Source organism: Saccopteryx bilineata, chromosome 5, assembly GCF_036850765.1.
Source record: "Saccopteryx bilineata isolate mSacBil1 chromosome 5, mSacBil1_pri_phased_curated, whole genome shotgun sequence".
Classification (NCBI taxonomy): Eukaryota; Metazoa; Chordata; class Mammalia; order Chiroptera; family Emballonuridae; genus Saccopteryx; species Saccopteryx bilineata.
The window spans coordinates 125,304,030-125,331,587 of record NC_089494.1 but is presented as its reverse complement, the minus strand read 5'-3'; the positions used below and the strand labels follow the sequence as shown (position 1 = coordinate 125,331,587).

General features: G+C 45.7%; 1 protein-coding gene across 2 annotated transcripts in view; it reads left to right on the top strand.

Moving 5' to 3' along the window:
- Positions 1-22,179: 22,179 nt before the first annotated feature.
- CAMK1D (calcium/calmodulin dependent protein kinase ID) overlaps positions 22,180-27,558 on the top strand; it is a 537,115-nt gene continuing 531,736 nt past the window's right edge. For both annotated transcript variants that reach the window (XM_066278887.1, XM_066278885.1), the window contains exon 1: positions 22,180-22,929. In XM_066278887.1, coding sequence (XP_066134984.1) covers positions 22,838-22,929 — 92 coding nt within the window. In that variant the 5' untranslated portion in view covers positions 22,180-22,837. The remainder of the gene's footprint in view (positions 22,930-27,558) is intronic.

The following is a 27,558-nucleotide window of genomic DNA, read 5'->3' as shown; positions in this document are numbered from 1 at the left end:
CATTAAGAACCGGTTTGGCCAGGTCAAAACCAGTGAGCTGCAGCCAACAGCCAGACATTCTCTAAATGTCTGCCACTGGTCACGGTGCAGGGAGCTAAGCAAAGATGTAGATGAATGAACTGGTGTCAGTTCATCCTCACAATTGGCAAAGCCAAGTGAAGCCCATGGCCCACCGACAGTGATGGAGCAGCAAAGTCACCCTGTGAACATGTGAAGACAATGAAGGTGGCTAGTATTCTTCCCAGGCACAGATTATTCTAGGAGGTGGCTATTTTGTGCTCCCCTGTAGGGCTGAAGCCAATGATGATAGGAAAGATTTGTATACTGCTCAAAGGGACAGCAAGTCACTTGTCTATAACCCCCAAATCCTCCTGAGGCCATGCAACCCACCATTTCATAACTGAGGCTTCCCACTAAATGAACACTCCTGAGAAACCATAAAGGGTCCTAAAAATAAAGATGATTACTGCTGGGTGCTGTTTCACGTGCAGAGTGTGAACAGTCTAATGAAGGTTCTGGTGTAACAGGGAGCATCAGATGGGGCCACAGGCTGGGATTTGAGGCAAAATGTGGCACTTAGGCCATCGGGAGAGGAAGAAAGAGAGAGAGATGGAACTGAGGAGTGGCCATTGAAAGCCCTGTGGGTGTCTCTGCTGTTACCTTGGGCTGGTGATAAAGCTGCTCAGAGCAGCTGCACTATTGATAACTAATGAGCTTGTTATAGGATCTGTTTTGCCACAGAGTGGCTTTGAGGGCCGCTGCGTGGCTTGTAACCTGTCCATTGTGGTGACTAAACGTGTCAAGAGTGAGGCCAAGAGCCAGAGAGGAACTGTGGCCAAAGTTTACTTCTCAGGTTCAAACAGAGACAGAAACAGAAGCAGGGAAGGGAGACATTGCAGAACATCTTGTTCAACTGGGGACATTAGGGAACCATGCTCTTGTGCCTGGGCTGCTTCTGGAATTGGACCTGTCAGAATTGCCTGGGGTTGTTTTGAACTACACAGCTCACCACTACCCAGAGATTGAGCAGAACACATCCACCCCCAATCACCCCTGTATTCCTCCCTTCCTCTCTGGTTTTTTCTTTTCTGATCTCTTTATCTTGCTGCTAAGGCACTGAGCCTGGGGAGTGAATGCATGAGTGAAAGGAGGCAGGGCTGAGCCTGAACTATCTAGTCTAGAATTTCATATCCCAACTTCTGCTCTAGTGACTTTTCAACTATGTCTTACCCTTCCCTGAGCAGGATGGGAGGGTTTCTATAAGTTGGGAACAAGAGACAGATTCTAGGTAGGCTGTTTTGGAGGGATGTCCCACAGACTGTGACTGTTTCAAAGTCATGGTCATCTTTTCCATGCTCTCTAAGGCTGGTGCTTAGTAGCAAGCCCAGGGTTGTAGTTCTTGAAAAGATTCAATACACTGCAATTTCATATAAGTCACTTTCCACCCTAAATTTAAATAATCTTTATGTTATTTTAACCTGAAGCTGATAATGTATAATGGGAGAAGATTAAAGAAACAAGATAAAGTTGTTTTTTTTCCCGTAGTGAGTTTGTCTGAAACTTTCCTGGTAGTCAATATTTCTGGTATGTGCTTGGTATAATTGCCTTACTTGGTAAGAATTCACTCACTCACAAATTAATATATGACTTCCTGTTACAGTTTGTATTGTCCTCATCTTATTTTCAACTGGCCTTTGCTGATTTGTTTGCTTTTATGAGTTAAAAAATTCACTCTTCTTGGTCCACTGGTTTAAATAGTGTGTTTCATTCTTCTGATCATTGCTAACTTGTAGCATTAGAAATACTCCAGAAACAAATGGTGTTTCTGCTTATGTAAAAAGAGGGCTACTTAAAACTTGATGTAGCCTGCCACTTACCCAGGGAGAAGGGAGCAAGTGAAAAAACATTGGGGGCCCATGTTCAGTGGGAAGAAAGCCAAACTCAGCCACAGATGATTTAGGTTCAAGATTTCACTTTGTCTTTTTCTTTCTTTCCCCTTCCTTCCTTCCTTCCTTCCTTCCTTCCTTCCTTCCTTCCTTCCTCCCTCCCTCCCTCCCTCCCTCCCTCCCTCCCTCCCTCTCTCCCTCCACTCCCTTCCTTCCTTCTTTTTCTTTCTTTCTTTCTTTCATCTTTCTTTCCCTTCCTTCCTCTCTTCCTTTTTTCTTTCCTTTTTCTTTTCTTTTCTCCTTCTCCTTCTCCTCCTCCTCCTCCTCCTCCTCCTCCTCCTCCTCCTCCTCCTCCTCCTTCTCCTTCTCCTTCTTTTTCTTCTTTTCTCTCTCTCTCTCTCTCTTTCTTTCTTTCTCCCTCCAAGTGAGAGCAAGGGAGACAGAGAGACAGACTCCTGCATGTGCCAGGACCCAAGCCCCCTATGGAGTGATGCTCTGCCTATCTGGGGCATTCCTCCATTGATTGGCAACTGGGCTATTTTTAGATCCTAAGGTGGAGGCCATGGAGCCAACTCGCTCAATCAAGCCATGGCTGCAGGGGGCGGTGGAGAGAGAGAGAAAATGAGAAAGAGGGGAAGGCAGAGGGGGAGGGGAGGGATAGAGAAGCAGATGGTTGCTTTTCCTGTGTGTACTGACTGGGAATCAAACTTGGGACTTCCACACACCAGCTGACACTTTACCACTGAGCAAACCAGCCAGGGCCTCACTTTATTTTTCATTATTTAAAGTTTCTTTATGTTGTACCTAAGTGTGGAATTTTCAAAGATTCATGTTGCTTGGGATTTGTTGGAACTCTTGAAACTGAGTTGGTATCAGTCATTTGGTTCTAGAAAATTCTTGGTTATTTTTCAAATATTGCCCTTGGTCCAATATCTTTTTCCACTCTGGATACCTAATTAAATGTATGTTAGACCTTTTAAATGTATCCTTTTTAAAATATTTTCCCCCTTTTTCAAGCTAAAGTCTGGATGGGGTTTTTTTTTCAGCCCTATCTTCCAGTTCACTAGTTCTCACTTCAGCTGTGATAAGTTGCTATTAACCCTGTCATTGGGCTCTTTAATTCCAATGATTGTATTTCCCAGTTTGAGAATTTCTTTTTGGTTCTTAAATATTTTTTATGTCATTTTTCTATAGTTTCCAGTTCCCTGTCCAAATTTACAGGTGTGGCATTTATGTTTTTGAATATAGTAAGTAGAGTTGTTTTATAGTCTGTATCTAAGAATTCCCATTTTTAAAGTTTTTGTAGGCCTGTTACCACTCTTGGCTATTTCAGCTATTCTTGTATATCTTGTCCTGTTTTGGGGGGTGATTTAATTCTCTTAGTAAGAATTATTAATTTAAACACACACACACACACAGTTGTACACTGCATAACAATGTTTCAGTCAACAAGGAACCGCATATACCTGACAATGGTGCCATGAATGAAGCTGAAAGATTCCAATCACCTAGTAAGATAGCAGCCATTGTGATGTCACAGCACAATGCATTTATCACGTTTGTGGTGATGCTGGTATAAACAAACCCACTGCTAGATGTATGAAAGTATAGCACTTACAATCATGTACAGTACATAATACTTGGTAATGATATTAAACACTACGTTACTAGTTTACGTATTTACTATACTATACTTTTTTATCATTATTTTAGAGTATACTTTTCCTACTTACATATAAATTTTTTTTTCTGTAAAACAACATACTGTGTGATGCTGGCAGCAGCCTCCTTCTTCTTCTGTATACCATGACCCCTGATGGCATCATTTTCTTTTGTACTTGATTTAATTTCATGTTGTTTTATACACTAACATGCAGTCTAGGTTTGTAGCTCAGGAGCAATGGTTATACCGTATAGCCGAGGTGTGTAGTAGGCTCTACTATCTAGGTTTCTGTAAGTGTACTCCATGATGTTTGCACAACGATGAAGTTGTCTAATGACACATCTCTCAGAATGTATCCCCATCATTAAGCAGTTCATGACATATGTACATGTCGTGTTTTATGTATGTATATATGAATAATGGTAAAATATCCTTCTAGAGAGGATTTTCACTGTGTCTGCCAAGTGTTGAGGTTCCTTCCCATCTGAAACACCTAAATCCAAGTGTAAAATGTAAGAATTCCCTGGACTCAGAGATAAAGTGAACCTGTCTATAAGACTGAGGGATGCATGGTCCTCTTCTCCCCCACCTTGGGCTTAAAATGGAAATGATTGATCTGAATTACCAACCTTGGCAGGCTCTCTTGGATTTTGCCTTGGGAGGCTATCAAAACAAGATCTCATTTTCAAAGTTGTTTTTTTCCAGATTGACACATGGCTTTGAAAAAAAAGCTTTGTGGGCTGGCTAACCTCTCCTCAGTTTGTCCTTGTCTCACTACCTTTTTATTGCTTTGATGCAAAAGAAAATTGAACAAATATTTCTAGTTTTTAAAGTTGTCTTTGGTAGGCAGGTTGATGTGAATTATTTAGTCTACCATAGCCAAAAGTAAGAGGACGAATGACTTAGGCCGGGGTCTGTCACTAACTAGCTGATGCTGGCCAAGTTTGTTCTCTCATCTACTGGGGGTGCTCATTAAACCCTAGCTGCTTGGCAGTGTGGCTGGAAACTTGAAATGTAAAATATTTTGGTAAAGTGGTACAACAGCATGTTTATTTATATCTCTGTGTAACTCTAGAAGATAAGTGCCATGAGGATGGCAATTTTTTTTTCACTATTGTCTGTCCAACAATGCCTGGTGTATAGTAGATGCTCAATAAACACTAAATAGGAGAAAAAGTTATGTTGTAAAGATAACCAAGGACTTAATCCAAGTGCATGGTTTTAAAATAAAAAGCATATTAGAAAAGTATACTCTTGGGGGTCAAACTTGAATCTTTTTTAACAGATTCTACTATTTAGAAGTTTTTGTTCCCTTTTATTATTTTATAAACCTGGTTGTTAGAGTGATACAAACATTGTATTTTGTTTTAGCTCTTCAATTGGTATTATTTTGGCTAGATTATGCCTTAAGTGAAAGTTTCATATTTCATTGCTCTTTGAAAACACAGTCCAGACCTGTTGGGCACTTGGGCTGGTTCTAGTTGAGGGCTTTTATAGATAATGCTGCCTTCTTTGTTTGATGACAAGTGAAAAGGATAAAATGTGTTTGTTGTTAAGCCTCAGTTCAGGCTTATTTCAGAGGAGGAGGTCACTCAGTGCTTGAAGTCTGGCATTTTCTATAATAATACCAAAGTCAACAAAACTGATCCCTGAGTCTCCTAGAGAAAAGTTCAGGCTGCTTCCCGAGCAGCTCAAGGAAGGAAGTTACACCACTTGGAGTTCAGGGGCACTGCTAAATCCTGATCATTAAATTTCATATTTCCTTACACAAAAATTATTTTAATAAATATTTGATTTGTAATTGTGGCCACAGATACTTATTTTTCTTAAGCCAAAGGGTGATTTAGAAGTGATAATATGATTTAGCTTTAGCCATAGATGCTGGGGTGCTCGATGACCTCATACTCTTCTGTAGCTTTTAAAAGCAATAACTAAAACAATTTTGTAATAAGAACTTAATTGTGACCCAAATACGCTTTTTTTTTTTTTTTTCTGAAGCTGGAAACAGGGAGAGACAGTCAGACAGACTCCCGCATGCGCCGGACCGGGATCCACCCAGCACGCCCACCAGGGGCGACGCTCTGCCCACCAGGGGGCGATGCTCTGCCCATCCTGGGCGTCGCCATATTGCGACCAGAGCCACTCTAGCATCTGGGGCAGAGGCCACAGAGCCATCCCCAGCGCCCGGGCCATCTTTGCTCCAATGGAGCCTTGGCTGCGGGAGGGGAAGAGAGAGACAGAGAGGAAAGCGCGGCGGAGGGGTGGAGAAGCAAATGGGCGCTTCTCCTGTGTGCCCTGGCCAGGAATCGAACCGGGGTCCTCCGCACGCTAGGCCGACGCTCTACCGCTGAGCCAACCGGCCAGGGCCCAAATACGCTTTTAATGATTAAATGATTGGGTGAAAAAATTACTATGACAATACAATCTACCACAGTGGTAGTCAACCTGGTCCCTACCGCCCATTAGTGGGCATTCCAGCTTTCATGGTGGGTGGTAGCAGAGCAACCAAACTCTAAATAAAAAGATAGATTTAAATATAGTAAGTTGTTTTATAAAGATTTATTCTGCCAAACTTAGCGAAAATCCGACATAAAATACTTGGTAAGTAATTATTATTACATGCTTTAACTTGCTGTAACTCTGCTTTATAAATTTTATAAAGTTACTTCCCTACTTTATAAATCACCATTACTGTGGAACCAGTGGGTGGTTAGAAAATTTTACTACTAACAGAGATACTGAAGTGGGCGGTAGGTATAAAATGGTTGATTATCCCTGATCTACCATTTACTGACTGACTTTCTTTTACATGCTTTACAGTTACTATTCAACTTTCTTAGAACAATCTAGCAAAATAAATACTATTGTATTTCCATTTTCCAGATGGAATGGAGACTAGGACAGGTTGTGCAACTTGCCTCACAGTTAGAGAGTGGCGGAGGTGAGCCAATGGTGTTGGCCCCAGAACCCAGGCTCTGTTCTCTACTCACTGCCCTCTGACTTCTCAATTCCCCTGAAAGAAAAGATGACCTTTCCTATTGGCAAGAGCTCTTCAAGCCACACAGTTTGAGCATCCTCATGCCCAAGAGGTTTGGGTGTTCATTAAATTCTATGTGTGTTGTTGTTTTCTTAGGACCTAGCCCTACTGGCACCCAGAGCTGTGGGTTAGGCAACTTGAAGGACACCAGAGCGATGAGACATGACATTTGCCTTTTGGGGCTCAGTGGAGAGGTTAGATATCTGTGTGAATATAAATAAGGCACTGGAGTGGCCAGCGGGGTGGGAAGATAGATACTGAGGGTGGGCATCCAGGGACAGGGTCAGAGTGGTGGTCCTGCTGGCTGTTGGCGGGGAGCCCTGACTGTTCACCTTTCAGGAGATCAGGACATGAAAGCTGAGATCAAGCTGCCCCAGTCCTTGTGTTCATATAATTCTGAACTAGCATCTGAAGCCAAATTCAATGTATTTAGCCTTTCCCAAGTATACTGGGGTAGCATAAACCAGGAGTCAGGGTTGGAAGTAAAAGATAGGAACCTCTTGGCTAGCACCCATTTGTCCCCTCCCCCCACCTCCATCTACTACTTGCCATTTGCGGGGAAGGTTGGGCAGGCGGAGGAAGAGATGGCAGACTGAAGAGGAGAGAACCCTGACAGCCTCCTTCCTCCTGTTTCACTTCTGGTTTAACTGGAGCTCCTGCCCTCGGTGTGCCTACGAATACTCTGATTTCTGGTGAAAAGGCTGTCTGCAGAGGGTCAAATGACAACTTTGGGCTTTATGTGGACACAGCAACAAGGACCATGCAGTGTCTGGTCCAAGGATACATGTCAAGCGGGGAACAGAAGTTGGGTCTCTGGCCGGCCAGTCTGGGCTGGCTCTCATTTAACGTTCTCCGTGAGTCACAGATTCACCCAGCACAAGGAGGCAATGAGGGGCTCAGCATCTGCTCATAATCCTCAGGAGCTGGGTTGAGGGAAAGAGAAGTTTTTGTTCATGAGCTCATTCCAATCAAAATGTGCTCAGACACCCAAATATTTGATTTGAGCCTGGTTGCTAAGAGACCTCCCACTGGGACCCGCTGCCTGCGGGCAGGAGGGCGGTATTGGCACTGCTTTAGATTTCTGCCAATTTATTTTGAAACCAGAAAACCTGGCACCTCGGCCTCCTCAAGGCAGCCACGGGGAGAGGAGAGATCTGAGTCAGCCAAGCACCAGAGGAAACACCCCCCCACACACACACACACACTTATCTGTAGGAGGGTTTAGGATAGAAATCCTACACAATGATTGTTTACTTGGTGTGAAATATGCTGGGTATGGTAATGAAGAATGAATTAGCGTTCTGTGCTTGGTCATGCAGGGGTATATCAGAGCAACCCCAGGGACAGTGCTGGATTTCTGACTTATATATTAACTGGGTAGCGGGAAGGCTGCCTTGATTCAAACTCAGAGCTGCACACCCACAGTGTTGGGTTTTAATTGCTTGGTGATTTAAACCCCCTAAGGGAATGCCATAGCCAAAGTGTCCTTGATAAGAGTGTGAGGGGTCAGGGCGCAGGGTGAGAGTGGGGGAAATCCAGTGTCTCAATGGAAGGCACAGAGCTGAGCATGATAGGCTTACCATGGTTACTGTTCCCAATGAAGAGCTGTCTCTGCTTCCCCATACTACCAGCAGAATAACCCCCAGGCCGGACCCTGGCCTTAATGCCATTCTTAGAACCAGAGAGTGATCTATACAGGGCCCAAATTTTCTCCAGGGTGTTTTGTTTCTGAATTTGGGTTTAGTACTTATGAAGAAATATTTTTATGTGAGAAGCATAGGTTTTGCTGTCCGGATTTCTGGGTGTGAATTGTAATTTGATGGGTAAAGGTCCTGTTCAACCTTGGCTTTCCCCCAAAACCCTCCTCTCTATTACTGCCTCAGAGGCAGGATAACCAGGTGGGCTTTGCTTTTGGCTGGAACTGTACTGTGGGCTCCATTCTCCTCTGTGTAGACTTGTGCCCTTGGACAAGTTCTGATGCCTCCGTTTCCTCATCTATCAAAGGTCATTTAGAAAGAAGTATTTTTTGGGTTTGAGAGGAGCAGGCAGTAGTAGTTGGTGCCTGGGAAAAATAAACTGGGAAGAAGAAGATGCTTGAAATTAAATTTGAAAACAGCAGAGGAATGAGGTCAGGGTTGAACATAGCGTTACGTACCTGATAACCAATTTATAAAGTCATTCTGGGTTTGCTCTGAGAGGCTCCAGTCAGGTTGACTCGACTAAAAAGAAAGGTGACAAAGGAGATATATGTCCAGTTCCATGAACAGAAGACCTGAACAAATACTTTGAATGCAGTGTAGAAGAGGGAAACACAAATGCATCACACAGCTGGGTTCTTGTGGTTCTAGAAGTCACCAACTCAGCAGAAGTTCCATCTTGCAGACCAGGGGAAAGATACTCTTCAGAAACAAAATATACTTGAATCCAGAAAGAAGACTCTTTAGTAAAGCAAGTGTTTGCTCTTAAGTCTGTGTGCTGAAGAGTTCTGCAAATGATATTTAACCCCCACCTGCAGTTAAATATACCATGTCATCTGAGGTACCCATGATTTTTCCATAAAAAAAGCTACGATGTCACAAGGGCTGCATTATGATATCACCACAGGATCCCTCAGGCACCTGACTAAGAGAGCCTCTTGGTTGTTTTTTTAGGGAGAGAAAAAGAGAGAGGAAGGGAGAGAGATGAGAAACATCAACTCATAGTTGCAGCACTTGAGTTGTTCACTGATTGCTTCTCATACATGCCTTGACCGGGGGCTCCAACTGAGCCAGTGACCCCTTGCTCAAGCCAGTGACCTTGGGCTCAAAACAGCAACCATAGGATCATTTCGATGATCCTATACTCAAGCCAGTGACCTTGAGTTCAAGCTGGCGAGACCATGCTCAAGCTGGCGACCTCAGGGTTTTGAACCTGGGACCTCAATGTCCTAGGTTGATGCTCTATCCACTGCACTACCACAGGTCAGGCCAGCCTCTTGTTTTGAATACAAATGTCCTTTTTAATGAGGAACACTGGCATGGAGGAGGAGAAGGCCACTCCAAAAGACATCAGTGTGATAGAGGGTCAAATCCTACGTGAAGATTTTGAATATTCCATGGGGTATTCAGCCAAAAGCTATCTCTTAGTTCTTCAGTAATAATAAATGACAAAGGCTGGGTTAAAAATAAACCCACTTCAGTGTGGTTTCTGGCTGATTTAGCGGGAAATAGTGTTATTAACCTTGAGGGGCTGGTAGAGCTGAGATTTGGAAGCTGGGCCTCTCCAGGGAGGAGGGTAACTGGGAATGGCCGAGGAGCTCCAGGGTTATCCCAACACTAGTTCCTCAGTCTGCCCTTTGGTTAGTTCCTGTATAAATTTAATTGGGAGAAAGGTTCTTCTTTCCTAATGTGTCAGCTTAAGGCCATTGTTGCATTAGGTGGGCCACCCACATTTTGTCAATACCCCAATAATCCCACAGAATTTTGTCCATCTGTGGTGCAAGTTCAACAGATGCCTCAATCTGGGAACGCTGGAAAGAGCAGCAGGGCATGGAATGCTGAGAAGCACTTAACTGAATTTTCTGCCTGGTAACTTGTGAATACTTTGCCTGCACTGTTCCTCTGTTATTTATTTATTTATTTATTTATTTATTTATTTATTATTTTTATTGAGAGGTGGGGAGGCAGAGAGGCAGACTGCTGCATGTGCCCTGGCCAGGATCCACCTGGCAAGCCCACTAGGGGATGATGCTCTGCCCATCTGGGGCCGCTGCTCTGTTGCTTGGCATGGAGCTATTTAGTGCATTAGGTGAGGCCAGGGAGCCATCCTCAGCACCCAGGGCCAAATTGCTCTAACCATTCGAGCCATCGCTATGGGAGGGGAGGGTGAGAGAGTGAGAGAGAGGGAAAGAGACAGAGTGAGAGAGAAAGAGAGAAGGGGGGAAGGTGGAGAAACAGATGGGCGCTTCTACTGTGTGCCCTGACCAGGAATTGAACCTTGGACTTCCACACACTGGGCAGATGCTCTACCATTGAGCCAACCAGCCAGGGCCCGTTCCTCTGTTTTTAGAAACAACTGGAGCTTGACCTGTGGTGGCGCAGTGGATAAAGCTCCGACCTGGAATGCTGAGGTCGCTGGTTCAAAACCCTGGGCTTGTCCAGTCAAGGCACATATGCGAAGCAACTAATATGAGTTGATGCTTCCCACTCCTCCCCCCTTTCTCTCTCTCTGAAATCAATAAATAAAATCTTAAAAAAAAACATTTGGAGAGACAGAGCCATGGTGGCTTACAGGGGCACTTTCAATTTGAAGGAGCATATTCTTAAAAAAAAAAAAAAGCCGTAAGCCATTTGCTTTTATAAAAATATTGGTCTCTACTTGTAGTTCTTAAATATAAAAACTCTTACATTTCTGGTTACAGATTTTTAGTGTTGTTTTGGAAAAGTTAATGCGCACAGTGCTGACACCTCAGGGGGTCGTGCATTAGCAGGACCTGACTCTTTGATGGGTTTCTTCAGCTAGGAAGCCCCTGCTGGAAACAAGAGTCTGCTGACAGTGCAAGATTATTTACATCTAATGTATAAATATGTGACAATCTAGAGGAAGTCTTGTGGGTGGTTGTGTTTTGAGTAGGATATTTTTTATTTTTAAATCCTTCATTTTATAATCCAGGCAAAAAACCTCCCCCAAAACAAACAAACAAAGAAAAAATAAAACAAAACAAAGCCAGATGTGATAGCTATTTAAAAAGAAAAAGGAGACATACTATTTATTAATACTTTATGTTTATGGACTGCTTTTCTTCTGAGAAGCCCACAGTACTTTGCACACGTGATCTCATCCATCTCCACCATATTTTATCCTCTTCTGAAGAAAAGACTGGAAAATGCTGAAGTCAGGGAGTATGTGAGACATCAGATGAGACCTGGGTTCTTTTATTTTGAATAGCACCTTGTTCTGGTTCTAGCAGCAATATTGGAGCACAGAGATGCCTTTCACCCATGTTGTGCTCTAAGAAACCCCTCTACTGCACCCGCTTTCATTGTGGCCCTAAGGCCAAAGCCTGAACATGAAAATAGATCTCAGCAGGTCCACTGACAAACCCAATTACATGTTGGCTTGTTTCCTGTGCCAGGCTATTTGCAAAGTCACTTGTGCATAGTGTACCCACCCACTCACCAGTAACATGATTCCAGCGCCAAAGCTCTATTGGACTAGAGGTAACATTCAGAGCAGTTAACGGCCCCTGACTGTCTCTGAGGCTGATGCCTGCAGACAGTTCCCATTGTAGAGTGCCCTGCAGAATGCTGGCTAATTAGTCTGTCTCTGGCACATCCTTAGGACTTCACCCCAGACTTCAAGATTACTTAATGACTAGAAATTGAAATCTATTGCTAATCAAAAGAAGGAATGTTAGAAGCAACACTGCAGTTTTCTCTGGAGTTCCTTGACCAAATTCTTTCCTAGGTGGACAGTGTTCTATTGTGCTTAAGGCTGTACTCCACTGGGATGGGAAAAGCACCAGGAGCCCGTCTATCTGTGGTTGACAGAACCATTCAGACATTCCCAGGTGGGAGGAAAATGTTGCAATTTTTTTTTCTAAGTGAGAGGAGGGGAGATAGAGAGACAGACCCCCCACATGTACTGCAACTGGGACCCACCTGGCAACCCTCATCTGGAGCTGACACTCAAATCAACCAAGTTAGCCTGACCAGGTGGTGGCGCAGTGGATAGAGCATTGGTCTGGGATGTGGAAGACTTAGGTTTGAGACCCCGAAGTGCCAGTTTGAGTGCGGGCTCAACTGGTTTGAGAAAAAGCTCCCCAGCTTGGTCCCAAGGTCACTGGCTCGAGCAAGGGGTTACTCAGTCTGCTGTAGCCCCACGGTCAAGGCACATATGAGAAAGCAATCAATGAACAACTAAGATGCCACAACGAAAAACTGATGATTGATGCTTCTCATCTCTCTCTGTTCCTGTCTGTCTGTCCCTATCTATCCCTCTCTCTGACTCTCTCTGTGTCTCTGTAGAAAAAAAAAATCAACCAAGTTAGCTTCAGTGCCTGAGGCCAATGCTTAGACCACTGAGCCACTTGCTGCTAGAGGGAAAGAGAGAGAAAGAAGGGGGAGAGGGAGGAGAAGAGAAGCAGACGATTGCTTCTCATGTGTGCACTGACCAGGGATCGAATCCAGGATGTCCGCACGCCGGGCCTATCTATCTCTCAATTGAGCCAACCAGCCAGGGCTGTTGCAATGTTTTTAACCCTCATTGACACACTTGTTGAAGTACTTCAAATTTTTATTTTGGGGTCAAAGGAAGGACAATCAAGGCCTTTCGAAAACAGATTCTTCCAGCTTCCTCTAGTCTATCTGTGTTGTCCTCTCTGCTCGTACTCTAACCCCACATGCACAGCACCACTTCTGAACACATGGCTTTCTGTGTACCTCTGGTGGTCATTAGTGCTCTTTTCCAAATAGATTTGGCTTTCCCCCTTTTGGGCAATTAAGATTGTACTTCCTGGCCCCCTTGTGGTTGGGTGAGGCTGTCACTAGCTCTGGCCAATAACTTGTGAGTGGAAGTAATGTGTCATTTCCAGGGCAGCAGAACAATTAACTATTTGTGGAAGACCTGGCTGGATTTCCCTCCCTGAAGTGACCAGCAAAGTTCAAAATGGCAGCTGCTCCGCCAGCAGGTGGGCATAAGAAACAAACCTTTGTTATTCTGAGCCACTGAGATTTAGGGAGCTCTCACCATACTATTCTGACAGCTACACCTCTCTTTAATTTTTGTACTTTTACCCATGCTTTTCCTTCTGCTTGAAATCTGTACCGGTCCTTTTTTCTCCAGTTGGCAAATTCTTACAGATCCTTTAAGACACAGTACAAAAGTCCTCATTTCTGTGAAGCCTCTCCTGACACCTCCAGAAAGTTGGACCCCCTCTAATCTGTGCTTCCTCATCACCCTCTGTGCAAACCCCACGATAGTGTTCTTCACATTTTTTCCTTGCTATCTGTTTATATGTCTGTCTTTGTCTCTTAGCCTTTGAACATTTTAAGAGCAGGACTGTGCTTTTTTCATTTTTCTATCTAAAGTGTCCATCATAGGCCCTGGCCGGTGGCTCAATGGATAGAGCATTGGCCCGGTGTATAGACTGGGTTTGATTCCCAGTCAGGGCACACAGGAGAAACATCCATCTGCTTCTCTCCCTGTCCCCCTCTCTCCCTCTTCCCCTCCCTCAGCCAGTGGCTTGATTGGTTTGAGCATGGCCTGTGGTGCTGAGGATAGCTCTGTTGGAGCACATCAGCCTCAGGCACTAAAAATAGCCCCAGATGGGGTTTCTGGGTGGACCCCAGTCAGGGGGCATGCAGGAGTCTGTCTCACTATCTCCCCTTCTCTCACCTAAAAACAACAACAGCAACAAAAACCAAAAGACAGAAACCCACAAAGTGTCCATTTCAAAGTACAAGTTCAACAGAGAAACTAAGGCACCCAAGATGGTTGATGGACAGCCCATTACAGTTATAATTCATCGTCACAATGTCCCCACATGTACCAGAATGAGTAATTTCTCTCCTTGCTTCAACAGTATTTAACTAGCTGTTTATATTTAAAAAATGTTTGTGGTTTAATTAGCTAAAAATAAAGAAAGAACATCTTACAATCAGGCTCCCATCTTTTGATAATTACCATCTCTATAGGAAAAGATTTTTTTCATTTTTTTTTTTTTTTTTTTCTTTTCATTTTTCTGAAGCTGGAAATAGGGAGAAACAGTCAGACAGACTCCCGCATGCGCCCGACCGGGATCCACCCGGCACGCCCACCAGGGGCGAAGCTCTGCCCACCAGGGGGCGATGCTCTGCCCATCCTGGGCGTCGCCATGTTGCGACCAGAGCCACTCTAGCGCCTGGGGCAGAGGCCACAGAGCCATCCCCAGCGCCCGGGCCATCTTTGCTCCTATGGAGCCTTGGCTGCGGGAGGGGAAGAGAGAGACAGAGAGGAAAGCGCGGCGGAGGGGTGGAGAAGCAAATGGGCGCTTCTCCTGTGTGCCCTGGCCGGGAATCGAACCCGGGTCCTCCGCACGCTAGGCCGACGCTCTACCGCTGAGCCAACCGGCCAGGGCCTTTTTCATTTTTTTTTTTAAGAGAAAGAGAGAGGAAGGGAGAGAGATGAAAAGCATCAATTCATAGTTGCGGCACCTTAGTTGTTCATTGATTGCTTCTTATATGTGGCTTGATCAGGGGCCCCAGCGGAGCCAATAACCCCTTGCTCAAGCCAGTGACCTTGGGATCAGGGCTATGATCCCATGCTCAAGCCGGCAACCCTGCGCTCAAGCTGGTGAGCCTGCTCTCAAGCCAGATGAGCCCACGCTCAAGCCGGTGACCTCAGGGTTTCAACCCTGGGACCTCTGTATCTCAGGTCGAAGTTCTATCCTCTGTGCCACTGCTGGTTAGGCTACAGGAAAAGATTTTTTAAAGATACGGGAATTTGGAGAATATTACATTTCATGGGAAATTTTTTGAGCCCATTGTGGTTGGTTGCTTATAGGTCTGGCTCTATGTATGGGCAGCATTTTATGGATTCAATGCCCTCAACTTTTGTAAATTTATTTATGAACAGCATCAAATATACTTCCTTCATTTGTTTTGAATGTACCATTAAGTTAAAATATTAGTAGGTGAGATTAGATTTCAATGTCTGTTATAGATCCTGTTCTGGGTAAAAAATCAGGGGAGGTCCCATTTTTATTTAGGCCTAGTTCCCCATATAAGAGATGGCATATTTCCTGTTTTTAGTGTCCTTAACTTTATAAATGCACCTGTATATATTGCCAAATACACTTCCTTGAGTGAAGAATAGACTCTTAATTCTAACACAAACTGGAAAAATTGTGTTTCAATGTCAGTTTTAGGAGCAGTAAAATCTGAGTCTTGGAAAATCTCACACTTGTTTCAGGTCTGAGGTAGGAAGTTAAAGACTAATGTCCACTAAGTAAATATCCAATGGGACATGGTTGCTTGAGGTTTGAAAATAATTAAACCCAAAACTCCAATAATCACCCACCCCCCAAAAGATATACTTGTGGATGTAGCAGTCATGTGATTCTCCTGGTTTAGTTTTGAACAACTGTCAGCACTCCTTTTTTCCTTTATTAAAAAGATGGTTTTTATACCACGGTGGACATTTATCACGTTTGCCTGCTCAAAATCCACTTTTACTCCTTCTAGTGACAATGTCTCAGCGTTTATGTGATCCCTGTATTTGATTAACACTGGAGGATCACAGCGCAATAGTGAAGGACAGGGCTCTGCAGCAGCTGCTTGGCTTCAATCACTCATGCAGGGTGACCAGGGCTGTGTAATTTAACCTAAGTCTCGGTTTCCTCCTCGATAAAATGGGAATAATATTACCTACTTCATAGACTTGACGTGAGGATTAATAAATATGGTAAATCCCTTAGAACAAGGCCTAGTGTTAGATATTATTATACAATTTGGTTCCCTTTTTTGACAGAGACAGAGAGAGGGACAGATAGGGACAGACAGACAAGAAGGGAGAGAGAAATGAGAAGCATCATTTTTTTGTTGTGGCACTTTAGTTGTTCATTGATAGCTTCCTCATATGTGCCTTGACAGTGGGGCTACAGCTGACCGAGTAACCCCTTACTCAAGGAAGCAACATTGGGCTCAAGCTGGTGTGCCTTGCTCAAACCAGATGAACGCACACTCAAGCTGGCGACCTTGGGGTTTTGAACCTGGGTCTTCCAGGTCCCAGTCCGACACCCTATCCACTGTGCCACTGCTTGGTCAGGCACCATTTGGTTTCCTTTGGGACTTTATAAACATATCTCTTCTCACTGACCGTGACTAGAGAAATCTGTGACAGGCTGATCTATTTTTTTTGTCACAATACATGTGACTAATTTTTTTTTCTGAGAAAACCAAATGATTATATCTTAGAAAATAACTACTTTTATTAGGATGTGTTTTGATAAGGATCATCCATATATTTTCTGATACACAATGTGCTCCTTCAGTCTATAGCTGACACATGATGCGCTGTTGCAATTGGTAAAATCTTTAATTCTGAAAAGCTTTTTTGAATAACATCTTTCCATATTTTTTTTGTTCCATTGTTTTATGCTTTTCAGAAGGGATACCATTTTTGAATATATCGAACTTTCTCTGCGTTTTATATAATTTTATAGCAAATCTTTGTTTCCATTTTATTTTCCCACTACAGTTGTTCCTCTGTATTTGGGGGGATTGGTTCCAGGACCCCCCATGGATACCAAGAGCTGCAGACGCTCAAGTCCCTTATATAAAATGGTACAGTATTTGCCTATAACCTACATACATTTCTCCTGCCTTCTCTAGTTTACTTATAATACCTAATACAATATAAATGCTGTATTAAGAGTTGTTATACCATATTGTTTGGGAAATAAAGAGAAGAACTCTGTACTTTTCCGTACGGAGGCAACCTGAATAGGCCTAACCACACAGTATATGTCAGCAATGAGATAACTTTTTTATTTATTTTTTATTATTATTATTTTTTTTTAGAGAGAAGAGAGAGAGGGAGAGAGACAGAGAGAGAGAAGGGGGGAGGAGCTGGAAGCATCAACTCCCATATGTGCTTTGATCAGGCAAGCCCAGGGTTTCGAACCAGCGACCTCAGTTTTTCCAGGTCGACGCTTTATCCACTGCGCCACCACAGGTCAGGCAACAAGACAACTTTTTTAAAAATATATTTTTGATATGAGGTGGGTTGAATCTGAGGATGTGGAACCTGTAGAAATGAGGGTTGTTTGTCCTCTGTCTTGCTTCAGGAGTGGTCCTTGGATGTTTTATAGGTTTTTAGAAGTTTTCCTTGTGCATTTCCAATGCAGTCTATATCTACAGTTGTTCTGTTCCTGCTTGTTTCCTGAGCTCCTCCAGCTCATGTTTTAATTTCTTCTGTTGTCTTGACCTATATTTCCTGAGCAAATGCATCTTTTTTTTAAAAAAAGATTTTATTTATTGATTTTAGAGAGAGCAGGGGGAGGGGAGAGGAGTAGGAAGCATCAACTTATGGTGGTTGCTTCCCATATGTGCCCTGGCCAGGAAAGCCCAGGGTTTGTTTTATTTATTTATTTATTTATTTATTTATTTTTCATTTTTCTGAAGCTGGAAACAGGGAGAGACAGTCAGACAGACTCCCGCATGCGCCCGACCGGGATCCACCCGGCACGCCCACCAGGGGCGATGCTCTGCCCACCAGGGGGCAATGCTCTGCCCATCTTGGGCGTCGCCATGTTGCGACCAGAGCCACTCTAGCATCTGGGGCAGAGGCCACAGAGCCATCCCCAGCGCCCGGGCCATCTTTGCTCCAATGGAGCCTTGGCTGCGGGAGGGGAAGAGAGAGACAGAGAGGAAAGTGCGGCGGAGGGGTGGAGAAGCAAATGGCGCCTCTCCTGTGTGCCCTGGCCGGGAATCGAACCCGGGTCCTCCGCACGCTAGGCCGACGCTCTACCGCTGAGCCTACCGGCCAGGGCCTAGCCCAGGGTTTTAAACTGGCCACCTCAGCATTCCATGTCGATGTTCTATCCACTGTGCCACAGGTCAGGTGCATCTTTGCTTTAAGATCTTGTTTTATACAAGTTTTTTTTTGTAAATTATGTATTTGAATGTAAATTTTACCTATTCTCTAGCAATTATTTTTCTAATATGATCTGTTCCATTACTTTGACCATACTTTATTTTACTTTTTTGAGAGAGAAGAATGCAGGGGGAGAGAGAAGGAGAGGGAGGGAGGAAGAGAGAGAAAACATCAACTCATTTTACTTAGTTATGCCACTGACTGCTTTTCATATGTGCCCTGACTGGGGCTTGAACCGGCATCCTCTGGATGTGCGAGTGACCTCGGGGTCCAGCTGGTGCCATTCATGCTCCAGGGCATTGCTCTAAGCATGGTGCCATCAGCCAGGGCACTAGAAAATTTTCCTTGTATTGATTATTCACTGCCATTTGTTTTTCCTATTTCTTTACACTTTTTTTTTTTAATCATAGAAATTTAGTGTAGATACTGTTCTGGTTCCACCTTTGTTTTTTATCCCATGAACTAGATGCATTCTTCCATGAAGAGCTATTTGTAAGAGGCACATGTTAACAAGTGGGCCTTTAGACCTTTCCCAGGTTAGCGGGGATTTTCCTTGGATCACACTCCGGTTTTTTTATGACCCAAAATTATGACTAACGGTTTTTTTAGTCTTTATTTCTTTGAATAGAGATATGAAATGGCCATGTTGAGTCCCTCTTCTTAACCTTGACTCTTTGACAGCCTGCTTTTTAAAAAGGTGTCAGTTCTACGTGATTCCTCATTCAGGTATGGTTTTCCTAGGTGCTATTGTAGTGTATGATGACAATGACTTATGTTAATTATTGGTGTATAGGAAATATGTTCAAGTAACTATCTTTTTTTAAATTTAGAAATTAAATTTAATGGGCTGACATTGATCAATAAGGGTACATAGGTTTCAGGTAAACATCGCTATAGCATTTGAACTGTTGATCGTGTTGTGTGCTTATCACCCAAAGTCAAATCATTTTCTGTCACCATATATTTGTCCTTCTTTTACTCCCCTTCGTTCTCTCCCCCTGGTTACCACTTCACTTATGTGTCCATGAGTGCCATTTTTATATCCCACCTATGTGTGGAGTCATCTAGTTCTTAGCTTTTTCTGATTTACTTATTTCACTTAGCATAATGTTCTCAAGGAACTAAGCTCACAGTTTAAGGTGCCAAAACATTTGCAGCATTTGGACAAGAAGCCTCTAAATCAAAGTGTTTTCAGTCTATTTCATGGGAAACTTTTTTTTTTTTGCATTTTTTCTGAAGCTGGAAACAGGGAGAGACAGTCAGACAGACTCCTGCATGCGCCCGACCGGGATCCACCCGGCACGCCCACCAGGGGGCGATGCTCTGCCCATCCTGGGCGTCGCCATGTTGCGACCCTCCTGGGTGTCGCCATGTTGCGACCAGAGCCACTCTAGCGCCTGGGGCAGAGGCCACAGAGCCATCCCCAGCGCCCGGGCCATCTTTGCTCCAATGGAGCCTTGGCTGCGGGAGGGGAAGAGAGAGACAGAGAGGAAGGCGCAGCGGAGGGGTGGAGAAGCAAATGGGCGCTTCTCCTATGTGCCCTGGCCGGGAATCGAACCCGGGTCCTCCACACGCTAGGCCGACGCTCTACCACTGAGCCAACCGGCCAGGGCCTCATGGGAAACTTTTAATAATGTTTTTCCATGTAAGAATTCTGATTGAGAGTTAAGCAAATTTTTCAAGTAGGGTGTTATCTATATGAGGTCACCTAATAAAATATTTTTGAATAATATATTTTTGGACCAAACATTTATTTATTTATCTTTCTTGATTTATTTATTTTTAGAGAGAGAAGGGAAGGGAGAGAGAGAGAAACATCAATTTGTTCCACTTATTTATGCATTCATTGGTTGATTTTTGTATGTGCCCTGATTGGGGATCGAATCTGTAATCTTGCTGTATCTCGTTGATACTCTAACCAATTGAGTGACCCAGTCAGAGCCTGGTCCTAAGAATTCTTAAAATTTCAAAGATTAGTGATATTCTGGATAAGCTTTTCATCATGTTAAAAACAACAGGCCTTGGCCGGCTTGCTCAGTGGATAGCGTGTCTGCCGGGTGTATTATAGACATCCAGGGTTTGATCAGGATACACAAGAGAAGTGACATTTGCTTCTCTTCCCCTCCCTCTCCCCTTTTCTTTCTCTCTTTTTCTCTGGCAGCCAGTGGCTCGATATGTTCCAGTGTTGTCCCCCAGTGCTGAGGCTAGCTAAGTTGTCTCAGTGTTATCAACCTCAGGTGCTAAAAATAGCTCTGTTGATTTCAGCATTGGCAAGCCCTGGCAGGTGTGTGTGTGTGTGTGTGTGGATCCTGGTTGGGGCACATACAGGAGTCTGTCTCACTGTCTTCTCTCCTCTCACTTCAACAACAACAACACTGACTTATAAGTCCTAAACACTGATTCTTAAGCAAGGAGCAAGGGGGTAAATAGAGAGGAAAGAACTGAGTAAGTAGAAGGGCAAAGGGAAGGAGAAAAAAAATAGAAAATGCTTATGGTAGGGCATAGGAGGTGCCAACTGGGATTTCAGTTATGCCTGGTTTCTACTCTTCACACCTAACATTTAACCCAAATCAAAGATTATATAGTTCTCCAAATTTATATCTTATTGAGGGAGGTGCTGTTAGCCTTGGGTTTGGGTGATATGCCTTGACTTTGAGAGAGGTTCCTCAGCCATCTGTCTTGGAACGTTCATGTGTCAATTCAGTCTGTGTTTCCAACTCCAAGTAATCCCCTATTTGCTGTCCTCAGCCTGAAGAGTCTTAAGCTAACAGCCTCTGAAAGACGGCCCAGCATGGAGGTGTGGGGGGGATGAGGGCCAGGTTATCGTCTGACCACCTTGGGATCAGGGAAGCAGTTGGGGGACCCATGCGGGTCCAGGCTGTTTCGCAAGAGCAATTAGCCTGCATTCAGATTGTTAGAACCAGGCAGAAGGTACTGAAGTTTCCTTTTCAGAGAGAACACCGCCCCTCCCCCCCATTTACAGCGAAATTGGAACAGTACTGGGAAAATGGGACAGGTGTCTCCTGTCTCCCATCAAAAGCCAGGATTGTTTACCCAATCCAGCCTAGGGGGGCTCTAGGGGAAACGATCGTCTTGATACAGGGAAGGCTATAATTTTCTGGAACAAGAGGCAGCCCCTGCAGGTTGGGACCGGGGTATCCGTACATGCATGCCCTCTGACAGGGAGACATGGGAGCAAAGTACAACTCCGAGAAGAAGGCCAGAGGGAACTCGAGGTTTGTTTCCCTAGCCCGTTAGAAAGGATGGTTCCATGTCCATGTCCTGCCACCTGGGTACCCTACTAAGCCGGGTGGGACTAAGGAGGGTGTGGGGCAGACATTCGCTTTCTACTAAGTCTCTGGGTTTGCGAGGCCGCAGAGCGGCGGGAGGAAATAGGGAGAAACGGGGGGGGGGGGAGCGGGCGGGCGAGCAGGAGCGCAGGGCAGTCCCAGATGCGCTGGCCGCTCTCGCCCGGGACCGGAGCAGCCCGAGAGGCGCACGAAGCCGGGACCGAAACAACCCCCTCCAACCCAACCGCCTCCCAGCAGCCAAATAACGCTGGGAATTTTGCTCCTAAAGGGAAAACTAGGCAGCGCCTGGCACGTCCTGCGCATCCCCAGTCCCTAAGCTCCCAGGCTTTCTCGTCGCCACGAGCCCCAGTAGGGCGCTAGCGCCGATTTTGGTGCAATGCGAATTAGCTCTAGTCACCCAGTCTGAAGGGACTAACAAGCTGAGGAGCGCTAGCCCAGGCGGGCGCCGCGGAGCCAAGTCAGTGTACACCTCCGCTCGCGTCCCGGCCGCCGCCTCGGTCACCATAACAACCGGCCCCCGCCCTCGGGGCCGGCGCAGCTCCGGATCCCACCGGCCAGTGCTTGGGACTAGGAAAGGACGCCCAACATCCCCGAGGCCTCGCGTCGCCACCCCCGCCCCTGCCCCGCCCAGCCGGCTGCAGCCAAGCGCGACGCTGAGGCGCCCCAGCCAGCCGCCGGGGAGGAAAGCCCTCGCGCCCCCAGACTTGACTTTGCAGAATTAATAAATCACCCCAGGGGTTTGGTTTCTCCCGCACGCGCCTCAACGCCGCACACCTGCTCGTGTCCCCACACCTGCTCTTTCTCAGGCTCCAGGGCGCGCGCGGCGGCCAGGAGGGTGGCCCGGCAGCTGACAGCTCCCGGGACGCAGGACATCCCCGAAGGCGGAGGCGCGCGGGGAGGGCGGGGAACCCGCAGCTGGAGGAGGAGGAGGGTGCAGGCGGGCGGCGGGGAGGCGGAGAACCGAGGCAAGAAAGTAGCAGAAAGTGAGGCTGGCAATCTGCAGCAGAGAAGCCGGGGAGAGGAGGCGGCGGCGGCAGGAAGTCTGTGCCTTAGACAAGCAGAAATACGAGCCAGGGAGGGACCGCGCCGGCAGCGAGAGTGAAAGAGGAAACTGCAGAAGAGGAAGCTCTGCCGCAGCAGCAAGGCTCCTCCGGCTCCCGCGTCAAGCATCCCTGCGTCGCCAGCCCGGCCTTCCGGGACAGTCCGGGCCCGCGCCGCCGGCCCTGCGTCCCCGCCGCCGCCGGGCGCCCCCTCCTCAGCGCGCCCGCCAGGACTCGTGCCCGGCCTCGCCGCCGCCCGCTCCGCGTGCACGCCGTCCTCGTCTGCCATGGCCCGAGAGAACTGCGAGAGCAGCTCCTCCTGGAAAAAGCAAGCGGAGGACATCAAGAAAATTTTCGAGTTCAAGGAGACCCTCGGAACGTAAGTGGGACCGGGGAAAAGAGCTTGGAGGGGGCTGCGGCTGCAGGGGCTTAGGCGGCTCCGCTGTCGCCAATACCGTCGTCCCCGCCGCAGGAACCGTGGGTCGCCACGTCCTCATTGTGGGCTCTGAGCCATGCCGAGCACTCTGCGACCCCGGGAGCAGATTGGCACGGCTCCTGGGCGGGGGAGCTCTGGGCTTTAGAAGGACAGACTCCGCCGACCGGTGACTTTACACTTCCCCTGACACCGCCATCCTCTTGACTTCTTTCTCCCCACGCGTGACTGTTGGCTGAGATAGTGGATTTTCTGTTTTACTGGCTGTGAGCGTTTACTCACCGGGTGTAGGGGCGCACCGTGTGAACGAGAGATGTGGTCACGAGAAAATAAGGTTTTGGTCATTCCCATTTTGTTCTATATGTATTCTTACAGAATTGGCATTTTGCACGTACCAGGTGTAGGCAAGACTTTGGATGGCCACGATTCGTGGAAGGGAAGAATTTCGCAGTGTGCAGGGTCATGTGTGGGCAGCACCTCAGCTGAGAGTGTGTCCATTTCTCAGAGGCTCAGCCGCACACCCTGGGGTGCACGTCGCGGAGGGAAGGTCTGTCAGTGTCACTGTGCAGGCGTTTCTCTCCAGGGCTGTATTTAGTCCGATGTTGATGGCTGCGTCTCAAGAAAGAAATAATCAGAAGGAGCAAGCATGTGGCGCTGTGTTCAGCTGCTGTTCCCTCTCTGCCCAGAAGTTGGTTTTTGGTTTTTTGTTGTTTTGTTTTGAGCGCGGAGCATAGGTGGGGAGGCCGATAGTGAAAGAGAATTAGGCACTGCTGAGTGAATCTGAAGTTCAAGTGATTTTCTCCTCTCATGTGATCAGTATCTGTTGCTGATGGGTATCTGTCAGTATCTAATTAACACACAGGTGCTACAGGAACTGGACATTTTGCAGGGATTCATGGAGGTGTTGATTAGGCTGGGAAGAGGAACAGGAGGTGTTTCGTAGAACAAGTCCGCATGCTCTTCCTTTCCTTTCTTTTTTCCCTTTACCTGTATTTTTGTTTGCTTTCCCAGAACAATATTTTCAAACCCAGATTGCCTTCTGCTCCACACCCAGGGCCCACTGCAGTTGTTTGGTCATTTTCCCTGCTGCCCCCACCCCCATATCTGCAGTGGGTCCCCCAGAGTGAAGTTGTGAAGGTGGCGTCCCATTCATGCTGATTGCTGGGAAAGCACATGCTGCCTTGGTGAATAGGGCCTCCAGCATTTGTGCTTTTCTTTAGGGAGTGCCTCTGAGGGTCTCCCTTTCTATCTTTGTTGCAGTGAAAACCAAAGACTTAGCCTGTTCATAAGGAGGGGTTTGAGGCTGCCTCTCAGCATGGCCAGCTAAGGAGTGAGTTTTGGAGAGAACTTTGGAAAATTGCCATTGAGGTTTATTTGGGTTTGAGGTTGTAACTCTGAGATGCTCAGGTTACTGAGAAACTAGAAGTGAGCCTTTACTTGTGATCCCTACACCAATTATATGACTGTGATTCAGGGGACTGACTGGAGACAGTGGAGTCTCTTCATGTGAGAATGCATCTCTTTGCATGGTATGTTTCCACCTGAAACCCTCATACTGGTCACTCTGCCTCCGGCCTCCAGGCAGACTGATGCAGTGTCCCCTAAGTGACTCCTGCTTTCAGGGAGAACCCTGCAGCCACACCTCTGCAGCTGTGGGCTCTGAGGCTCACTGAGCTGTGGCTTGGGGATGACTGCAGTGGTCTCCACTCTGGGAAAGATGGGATTTCATTTCAGGTGCCAGAGAGAGTGTAGCGCTCTGAAGAATAACCTTTTGGACTCTGGCCATGTTCCCTGTGAGCTTGGGTATGGGTCTTTTTGGGGGTCCCAACACTTTGCTTGCTGTCTTAAAAAGAGCTTTTGAGAAGGAGCTTCCCATAGAGGTCCTATAAAGCTGGCAGGAGTTCCAGAAGAATGAAACAAACAATAAAATGATCAAAATGTTTTTACTCAATGACATAATGATAATAATAGTAATCATGGGTGACTTTTTTTTTTTTAAAAAAGATTTTACTTATTGATTTTTAGAAAGAAGAGAGAGAGAAAGATGGGGAAGAAGTGGGAATCATCAACTCATAACAATTGCTTCTCATATGTGTCTTGACTAGGCAAGCCCAGAGTTTTGAACTGGAGACTTCAGCATTCCAGGTCAACATTTTATTCACTGTGCCACCACAGGTCCGGTGGGCAACTTTATCAAATGAATACTGAGTAGCAGGCATCATTCTAAGTGCTTACATGTATCAACTCATTTTACTGTCATAATAACCATATGAGGTAGGTATTTACTACTATCCCAGTTGACAGATTGGAAAACTGAGGAAAAAGAAAGTAAATGACCTGCCAAATATGAGCTAGTTATTAAGTGGTAGAGCTGATATTTGAATCTAGGCAGAACAACTCATGATTATCCATATGGGGTTGAAACACTTTGTAAATTATGTAATGGTAAGTGTTTAATAACAGTGAGACTTAATTTTAGCATTTGGTAAGCTAATACTAATATTAATGTAAAGAAAACATAATTGCAGGGTAATGTCTTATCTAAATCTGTAGCATTTCAAAGCTTTTGGGTTATCAACATTGTTTCTTTGGACTTTCTAGAAGTGGTCTGAAGTTCAGGATGCCTGTTTCACCCTGAGCCATGTCCTGTGTCTAAATAGAGTGGTCATTTCCGATCCCATCAGTGTGGATATTGAGTAATGAAACCTAGCGTAAATCAAAGGCATCAATAATTATGATTGGGATTTATTTCCTAGGTACTCTGCAGCCCAATCGTTCTATTTGTCACCCCTTCACCGTATATCCTTAAGATTCTAAGGCAGGAAAGCCCTGCCAGGAGCCAGACTCTCAGCTTTCAGTGTTAAAATGCTTTTCAAATAAAGCATCGTAAAAGCCTGATGAGTACTACTCAGAACTGTCATTTGATATTTGGCTGCCTGATTCAGGTACTTTTCTTTGCAGAACAGAACACTTACTGCTGAAGCTTAAGGGTCTGTTTAGTCTTTGTGGTCAGAGGGACCTTGCTGGAGGGGAGGGCCAAATAGGAGTGAAGGCTGGTCCAAGAGGATGGGAAAAGAGGCGGAGGAAGCAAAGGACAGCATAGGGGAAAAGACCGTCCTTGTGGTTGGAGCCTGGGTTAGCAGACACACCTCTGAGTCAGGCCTCACTCAGGACAGACTTCTTACTTAATCCATGGGCTGCAGTGTGGCTTCTTTTGAGAGTGAATATTCTGGAACCTAACCTTATCTTTTTTTTTTTTCGTATTTTTCTGAAGCTGGAAACGGGGAGAGACAGTCAGACAGACTCCCGCATGCGCCCGACCGGGATCCACCCGGTACGCCCACCAGGGGCACGCTCTGCCCACCAGGAAGCGATGCTCTGCCCCTCTGGGGCGTCGCTCTACCGAGACCAGAGCCACTCTAGTGCCTGGGACAGAGGCCAAGGAGCCATCCCCAACGCCCGGGCCATCCTCGCTCCAATGGAGCCTTGGCTGCGAGAGGGGAAGAGAGAGACAGAGAGGAAGGAGGGGGGGGGGTGGAGAAGCAAATGGGTGCTTCTCCCATGCGCCCTGGCCGGGAATCGAACCCGGGTCCCCCGCACGCCAGGCCGACGCTCTACCGCTGAGCCAACCGGCCAGGGCCCTAACCTTATCTTTTGACAAAGTGGTAATTACTTACAATAAATAATTGCTATTTATTAATCAGTGACATGTCAGATTCTTGGCACACTGTGAGAGCAGATAAATGCTGTGTACCAGCAAACTAGGAGCAGTAAACTTTTCTGCTGGCATGTTTGTTGAGGTTCTTCAGGCCACCTTTACTATGGATGTCTTCTACAACTTCTTTTTTTTTTTTTAAATAATTTTATTTTTTTAATGGGGTGACATCAATAAATCAGGATACATATATTCAAAGATTACAAGTCCAGGTTATCTTGTCGTTCAATTATGTTGCATACCCATCACCCAAAGTCAGATTGTCCTCTGTCACCTTCTATCTAGTTTTCTTTGTGCCCCACCCCCTCCCCCTTTCCCTCTCCCTTTCCCCCTCCCCCCCCAACCACCACACTCTTATCAATGTCTCTTAGTTTCACTTTTATGTCCCACCTACGTATGGAATAATGCAGTTCCTGGTTTTTTCTGATTTACTTATTTCGCTTCGTATCATGTTATCAAGATCCCACCATTTTGCTGTAAAAGTTCCGATGTCATCATTTCTTATGGCTGAGTAGTATTCCATACTGAAACAAGAAAATGAAAATATGCCATTTGGGGAAGTATACATATGGGAAGAAGGCTTTGGCATGGTGTCCAGGAAGTACCCCAGACTCATGAAGTCTCTTCTGTAATTTCCCTGCCCTGAACGGCATCTGAATAGATAAGGCTTTAATACTTGGTATGATGCAGAAGGAGTTTCCCAATAGACCTCATTTCCCCTGGAATATAGGAACTGGCACATCCTAACAATAGATATTCATCCCTGTGTGGTATAAATACATGGTTTTCTTACAGATTTAACATTTCACGTGGAAGTAAGTAATTGCTGTCTGTAGGGGCTGAAGCAGGCATCCTATAGG